This window comes from Nothoprocta perdicaria, unplaced genomic scaffold (assembly GCF_003342845.1).
Source record: "Nothoprocta perdicaria isolate Ctin4 unplaced genomic scaffold, notPer1 scaffold_110, whole genome shotgun sequence".
NCBI classification, from domain to species: Eukaryota; Metazoa; Chordata; class Aves; order Tinamiformes; family Tinamidae; genus Nothoprocta; species Nothoprocta perdicaria.
The window spans coordinates 415,250-422,940 of NW_020454206.1; the positions used below are offsets into that span (position 1 = coordinate 415,250).

The following is a 7,691-nucleotide window of genomic DNA, read 5'->3' on the forward strand; positions in this document are numbered from 1 at the left end:
CGCTGCCCGGCGGGCAGGCGGCGCCGGAGCGAGCCCCGCTCGTGCCCGTGCCCGTGCCCGTGCCGAGGCGCGCGCTGAGGGTCTCCTTGTGGCTCTTCTCCTAGGGGTGCCCGGCAGTAGGGGACAGAGCGGGGACAGAGCCCGGCCCGGGCCCCGCGTGGCCGAGGATGAGCGTGCCCCCTTCCAGGGGCTGCCTCCTGGACCTGCCCTGGGAGGACATCCTGGTGCCGCACGTCCTGTGCCACCTGCCGCTGCCGCAGCTCCTGCGCCTGCAGAGGGTCAGCAAGGCGTTCCAGTCCCTYGTCCAGCTGTTCCTGGCCAACATGCGCTGCTTTGACTCCAGCAAGGTATCGGGGGCCGGGAGACTCGGCTGTGCCACCGCTCCCCAGCTGACGGGGAGCCTGTGGCCCTGTCCAGGGGGCTGGTGTGTGCTCGGGAGCTTGGGTTAAGGCTGGCGAGCCGGGCTGGGTACCCGGGTGCAGGGAGGAGAGCAGGTGACTCAGGGGCCAGCAATGTGTCTGTCGGTGCAAGAGGCTGAGGGCAGCGTGTGCCGGGAGCGCCGCCCGGCCCTGCCGGGGCACCGGCTGCAGCAGCAGGGCTGCCGGGGCTCTCCGGAGGGCTGGCTGGGCCCTCTCTCCAGAGAGAGACCACGTGAGCCCTGGCAGGGTCCGCACGGGCCCGGGAGGTGCAGGAGCGGCTGCGCTTCCGAGGAGACGTGCGTGATCAGGCCAGGAGATTGGGGAGGGCAGAGGCTTGGGCACAGCGTGGGCTGGTGAGTGGTGTGTGGTGTCGGAGCAGTTCCTGTCTTCTTGAGGGCAGTGGCAGAAGCCTTGGCATTAGATGTTGTAGGGAGAGGAGCCTTAAGGTAGCRTTTGTCCAGGAACTGTGGAAGAGCRGCCTTCGTCACCTTGGTGCCACATCGGAAGAGAGGAGGGGGATGAGTCTCTGGATGAGGATCAGGCTGAGCCAAGTTGATTTGAACCACTGTTGAGTGTCTCGTTCCATGTGGGTTCCCCCTGCAGATTGGACCTGCCATCCCTAGAGCCGCTTTCGTTAACCTGATGAAGGACAACGAAGTTTTGCATCAGCTGGTGCTCCAGAACTGCTCCGACTGGCTCACGGACCGGGAGCTGCTGCCCGTCATCGGGCAGAACCACCACCTGCAGCAGATCCAGCTGAAGGGCTGCGCCCAGCTGAGCCGCCACGCGCTCGTGGCCATCTCGCTGAGCTGCCCCAACCTGCGCCGCCTCTCGCTGGCTCACTGCGAGTGGGTGGACAGCCTGTCCCTGCGCAGCCTCGCTGACCACTGCAAGGCGCTCGAGGCCGTGGACCTGACGGCCTGTCGCCAGCTGAAGGACGAAGCCATCTGCTACCTGGCGCAGAAGTGYGGCAAGCTCAAGTCTGTCTCGCTGGCCGTCAACGCCAACGTGGGCGACGGGGCAGTGGAGGAGATCGCCAAGTGCTGCCCTGAGCTGGAGCACCTGGACCTCACGGGGTGTCTGCGAGTCAAAAATGACTCTATCAGGTACTGGACAATGTGGGAAGTGGCTGGGATGCAGCGGGGAGGAAGAAGAGGCGTGGACAGAGAAGTTGAGTTTCTTTATGTTGGAAGCAATGAGAGCTACGTTTTTGGGAAAAGCTGCTGGCAGGCCTTTCAGGAGGCCTTTTGCTGCTGACACCAGATTCCTTGGGGTGCTGTGGAGGGTCCATGTGGGACACAGCCGGCTTAAGCTGCCCATGTCCCTGGAATTTCTCTCTGGGGCTCTTGGGGTGCTGCTCCCAGTTACGCTGCGTGTCTGGCAGTGGTGAGCACTGGTTGGTGTGAGTAGAGAAGAGGGCGAGTTTTGTGCTTGGAGTCCTGACAACCAGTGTGTGCTCTCTTGGCAGAGTCCTGGCCGAGTACTGTCCCAAGCTGCGCTCGCTGAAGGTGAAGCACTGCCACAACGTGGCCGAGTCCAGCCTGAGCATCCTGCGAGGCCGTGGAGTGGAGCTGGATGTGGAGCCTCCGCTGCAGAGGGCCCTGGTTCTCCTGCAGGACGTGGTTGGCTTTGCCCCTTTCATTAACCTCCAGATCTAGAACTGCTGCTGCTGGGGAGGGGGGATGGATTCGATGCTGGGATCCCAGGAGGATGCCAGAGCCCGTTGCTGCTGAGACCCGCAGAGAGAGGCTGGTCCCGTTGGTGAGGCCGGCCTGAGTGGGGCTCGCTCTCCTCTCTGGGCTGTTTAGCAGCCACTGGGGTTGGTGAGCGCGCCCTGATGGTGTCTCCTGTGAATGTCACTCGCTCTGCAGTAACACGCAGAGAGGAGGGACTCGCAGGAACACCATGGTGCTGAACAGGCCTCGGCCAGACCAGCCAACAGACAAGACTCATTTGTTGTATTTTAACACTCTACATGGCAGCTGTCCAGAGAGCAGCAGAGTGTTTGATGGGGACTGTGGCCGCTGTCCCCTAGGGCGGGTATGCAGGGCATGCCCAAGAACTGCTGGGAACAAGCTAGGCCAGCTGGAGCAGAAGGGAGAAGCTGCCAGCCCTCCTCTTGGGGAGGGCAGGTGCCTCTGAGCTCGGGCAGGGTGCGTGTGTCTGGCCTCGCTGCCTGCCTGGGTGCTGGTGCAGGCCAGTGCAATGGGGAAGCTGCACCCTGGTGCTCTGGGGCAACGGGCGCCTGCTGCAGCTTCACTAGAGGAAAGGCACCAAATAAGCAGCAGCCACGAGCTGCTTTCAATTTCTTCTAGATTCTAATTTGTACTTTGGTAGTGCCCAGGCCTACTGGAACTCCATCCTGCTCCCYGTCACAAGACTGTGGCTATCAGACTCAACAGGGGTGAGAGAAATAGCAGGGGTCCTGGCTGTGTTTCCAATTGGATTATGGAGTGCTGCAAACCGCACTGGCAGGGGGTGGCCCAGCTCTGGTCTGGAATCCAGTTTCCATCCTTATATCCCCCAGGTAGTTAACCAAACAGCAACCACCTCTTGTGGTGATCAGGATGGAGATAGTGGTCAGAGAGGGCGGCCCYGCTCCCATCCTTGGCCCAGAAGGGCTTGGAGGCAATGTCTGTAAAGCCCTCTCCACGTGCTCTCCAGCTGAGCTACACACCAACTCACATGATCTTTATTAATACTGGCACTCAACTTAAAGCAACAGTGCACACAGACTTTTAAGAAGCTTGTTGCAAAAGTACAAGCCACATATTAGATCTAAAAATGTCCCATGCAAGGCCCATGACCCAGACAGCTGTTGTGGTGCTCCTCTGGAGTGGAGGGACAGCTCACAGAGAGAGAAGGCTCCTCCTTGTTAGCTGGGGAAACTGAAAGCAGTGTCCTGGCTTCCAGGTTAGTTCCAGTTAGTGAAGGATGGAAGAGTCTCCTCTCATCCCTAGTGCCATGTGCCCATCCTTGTCTGCCTGGGCCAGAGAGGCGGAGGCTGAAGAGCAAGCAGGAGAGACTGGTGGTCAGTGGAACTTGTACTTCCTGGCTGGCTTGAGGCTGATATAAGTCCTCTTCATCTCCTCACTCTCTGGCTTCTTGATGTCTTTGTATCTCTCTCCCTTCGTACTCACCACCTGGTTATCGATATAGCGGATCAGCTTCTTGGGAGCCTGGAGAAAAGAAGACATCGACACTGACTGGGCAGCCAGGCAGCTGGCGAAAGGGGCCAAGCTGAGTGTTCCCGGGGTGGCCAGACAGTGGGATGGGCCGAGTTACCCATCCTGTGTGCTGGGAGTCTGAGTCAAAAATGGGAGAGTAGCGGTTTGGTGAGAGGGGGCCGCAGCCACGCTAGTCAGGAGGGGTTTAGTACTGGCAGATGTTGCAGCACCTCTTTGCTAAACTAATCTTTCCCCACTGGTAACTAGCAGCCCTGTGAATGTTTCTTCCTCGTAACTGCCCTTCTGCTTTTTGGTCTTGCAGTCAGCTTTTTAGATTTAAAAACTGCTGCTGCTGAGCTAGGCCTGCGCTTCTCACCTCTTTTGGTGGAGCTGGTCGATGTGTTTTCTGATCTTCTGCGCTATCCACCATCATGTATCTGAAACACAAGAAGCACTTAGCAAATACTGCAACATGCATTGCCTAGAGTTGCTCAGAGCCTATGTATTCTCTCCATTGGCTGGTTTGTGGCTGTGCAAAGTATACTACTTGCCTAGATTGCAGCTAGGAGCACTTAAGGTTTCTCCCTGTATGAAACAGGAAAGAAGTTTGCCATCCTTCTGGCAAAATCCATGATTCTCCTGGAGTAGCATCCATGGGTGTTTGTGGATGGCCTGAAAGGCTTGGTCTGCTGAGACAATGCAGCCCCTGTTGAATGAAGAGAGGTGCTGAGGTCCAGACTGGTATTTGAGCAGCTTTGCTGCTTTTCAGCCTGAGTGATGGCAGCTGAAGGAAACAAGGGTAAGATCYGCACTGCACGGGGCTGAGCTGGCTGCTCCTGCCCTGAGGAGATGGCGTGACCCTAGCGCTCTGTGTCCTGCTCCACTAGGGAGTGGGTTTGAGCTGAAAGCAACTTCATAAAAGCATCACCTCATTCCCGATGTGACTGACACACCAGGGCCCAAATATTTGCTTGCTGTACTGCTGAGTTACTGCTCTTGAGACTTTGGAGCCGGTTTAATAGGGGGACAGTGCAGCTGACTGTGACTCTTTTTTTTCCYCTCAGTAATTAATATAGTTGCTCCTGTATATATTCAACTATGGTGATCTGCTCTCTGTACCTGTGCTTGAGTGATGTTTAAAGCACAGGATGTTGCCAAAATGTCATTAAAGTGAAGTTCCCAGAAACATAAATGGCAGGTGGTACTTTTTGTTCCCTTATATGCTGCTCTGAAGTAAGCCTGCACATAATACAGGCAAGGCCAGGGATTGTTAATTCAGTCTGGATGCCATTCTGCCTCATTTTATCTTCCCTAGACCATCAGCTGTTTCTTCTGTCACTGGGGAGGATGTAAAATAGTGGAAAAAACATGGCTGGATAGACATGTGGAGTCTGCATGCCCACAGGAGGACACTCATGGAAGCTGAGATCTTAAAGTACATCGATTAAACCAGAGTATGTGTTCTTCTACTGAGAATTAAAGTGCTTTTTGAAGTGAATAAAGCTAAACCAATCTAAAGCAATTTTAATTCCCAGGAAATTTGAAATTCCCTTCTAGAGAGGATTCTTTAGAAAGGCCAAATTCATGCTGTCAGTGACTGAGATTTACTGCTGCAAAGACAGTCCCTTAACAAAATCTTTAGTCTTCTCTGGACTGTCTCCAAGGACTGAGATATGAGTGACCTGTCACAAGTTCCCTGTGTTACCTGAGCTGCAGCATGACATCTGTGCCTTGAGCCTTTAATTGGGACCTCGTCTGACAACACTGTGACTTACTGAACATCTCTAGCAGGYTGTGCCCCAGCTGATGCAGATAGCTTTTGATAGCTCAAAAGGAAGCAGGGAAATCCAAACCTGCTTTTGCACCCCTGGATTATACTTATGCTCAGATGCTTCAGCTATACCCAAATCAGCTTCATGGCATCTTTTCTAAGCATCGTGCAGCCTAAGCTCTTTATAGTTGATACTGTTATTCTCACCTTGGTCATCTGCCCTGACCTGCTGCATCCTCCTTTATTGCAAATAGAGTAAGCCTACAAGGGGACCTTGATGCTGGATACTTACTTCTGCAAGATAACCTGTTTTAGCTCCTCGTGATTGGGTGTCCTGCGGGGCCGTGCCAAATCCTGGGAGGAGACAAAGGAGGCAGGTGAGTAGCAAGACACTTGGGGTGTGTGTCCTGCTCCCCCGCTGTTGCTGATGCAGCACTGCCACCCATGTGGGAAGAGGGATGCCAGACACGCAGCTTCTCTGGGTGCTASCTTGGCTGTGGGCACCGCCTGTCCTCCAGAGAGCTGGGAAAGGGGATGGGTTCTGGGTGACCTTCCCAGCTCATTGCTGGGAGCAAGTCAAAGTTTGAGCTTGCAGCAGGCAGCTGGCATATCCATATGTACCTGGGCACTGCACTGCTCTTTGGCCTACTGCCACCTAGCTCACAGTATGATACCTTAGCACACTCAACTGCTGGGCCAGTTTCCACCTTCTCTTCCACAATTAACTGCACTGCCTCTTCCAAGTTCCCCAGGGCCATGGACAGTGCCTTCTCCGCCTGGCCCACAGTACAGGCAGGAAACATCTCCAGGAGCAGCTCCACCCCATCCTTCAAGTCACTGTCTTCCTAGTTAGAGAAAGAAAGACATAGGTTAGATTGGGGATGTGGAAGGGAGGTGGTTATTAAAAACAGTCTCTCTGGTTTTACATTAAGCCAGGAAACTCAACTTCATCGTTTACACTTAGCTGAAGGCTGTCAATCCTTGCAAGTTTGACTGTAAATCCCCTTCCTGAAGTTAATATGGGAGCGTCTTTGGCAGGACAAAGCACTGTTCTTCCTTAATCTATTCCCCTTGTTATTTCCTTAAGGTAGGAAATTTCCTTCTGTGGTCTGGTTCATCTGTGTGGCCCAGTTTGCTCAGGAGCAACATTCTGAGCACCGGTGCCAAAGCTGGATTTATTTATTTTCCTCCCTTCAAAATTATACATGCTTCAGCTGGGAAAGGAAGGACTGGCCGGGCACAGTGCCCTGTAGCTCTATCAGAAGGCCCCTCTTGGTCCTGGATACAATGACTCACTGCAAAGCAGGAGTACGTACTGGAGAAACAGCAAGCAGAGTTTGGGATTTAAGGCTCCAGCACTGACACCTAAATGTGCTCATTTCTTGTGCTGGCTGCAGCTTGGTAGCTGATGAGAAAAACGGAGTGATCCGGCTCCAATTGTAGGACGAGCCTGGGTAACACGGTGCCAGCGCACAGTAAAGCCTGGCTAGGGCTGCAGGGGCATCTTTGCTGAGCTGCTGTTGGATCTCAGGGCACTGGGACAGGCTGTGATTAGCCCCCTGTCACCACCTCAGTGGCTTGGAAGGATGAGCCAGTGATGGCTCATACTGTTCTGGCAACAGGTAATTTTCTTTTTCCAGTTAGTGACACAGAGCTGTTGAGGCCACGTAATGCAGCTCACATACACTCGTGATACCATGTCACGACCTCCRCTGTGGTACCTTTCGGAGCCAGCAAGGGCCCTTACGGGTGCTGGTAATGTGGTATTGGGTGACATTGCCCCCAGTGCTCCTGCTCCTCTGTGGGGTGGCCATACCTGAGCCCCAGCTCCTGCTGTCAAAGTGCAGAGATGTTTCCTGTTGCAGGCTCCTGCTGCAGGCTCCTGGCCCTGGGTCAGGTCTTCAGAAGTGGCTTCACTCCTGCCCTCCGCAGCCTTTTGGCCAGGTTTCTCTTAAAGACACAGCAATATCTATTTGAGGATCAGCCCCACAAAGACAAGAGTTCTGGGCTTTCTGTTAGCATTAAACTGCTAGTGTGTCTTGTTCCTTCTTGTTTTGAAAAAATATTCAGTCTGGACTGTTTTACTCTCCTTAAGTGACAGGAAGGTAAAGCACTACTGTTCTTCCTGCCTCTGGTGGGGAGAGCTGCAGCGCTACTTACACTGACCTGAAGGAAGACTCAACACACACGTGCTGCAGTACTTCAGCTCTGTATTTCCAGACCTTACAGGTGCTGCTTCTGAGTACAATTCTAGCTGTGATCCAATGCTTGACTGTGGATACTTACAGCTTTTTTTTTTTTTTTTTTTTTTTTTTTTTTTTTTTTTTTTTTTTT

General features: G+C 54.0%; 2 protein-coding genes across 2 annotated transcripts in view; one reads left to right on the top strand and one right to left on the bottom strand.

The window, feature by feature from the left end:
* Positions 1 to 167: 167 nt before the first annotated feature.
* FBXL15 (F-box and leucine rich repeat protein 15) lies at positions 168 to 3,069 on the top strand. The gene is made up of 3 exons (XM_026050642.1): positions 168 to 347; positions 1,023 to 1,525; positions 1,888 to 3,069. The coding sequence occupies exons 1-3, from the start codon at positions 168 to 170 to the stop codon at positions 2,075 to 2,077; spliced, it is 873 nt and encodes a 290-aa protein (XP_025906427.1). The 3' UTR covers positions 2,078 to 3,069.
* Positions 3,070 to 3,367: 298 nt separating this feature from the next.
* Positions 3,368 to 7,691, bottom strand: part of CUEDC2 (CUE domain containing 2) — a 6,856-nt gene continuing 2,532 nt past the window's right edge. Inside the window, exons 4-8 of the mRNA XM_026050654.1 lie at positions 7,174 to 7,307; positions 6,032 to 6,202; positions 5,650 to 5,711; positions 3,963 to 4,023; positions 3,368 to 3,598 (exon numbers count right to left, since the gene is read on the bottom strand). Of these exons, the coding sequence (XP_025906439.1) occupies positions 3,452 to 3,598; positions 3,963 to 4,023; positions 5,650 to 5,711; positions 6,032 to 6,202; positions 7,174 to 7,307 (575 nt within the window). The 3' untranslated portion in view covers positions 3,368 to 3,451. The remainder of the gene's footprint in view (positions 3,599 to 3,962; positions 4,024 to 5,649; positions 5,712 to 6,031; positions 6,203 to 7,173; positions 7,308 to 7,691) is intronic.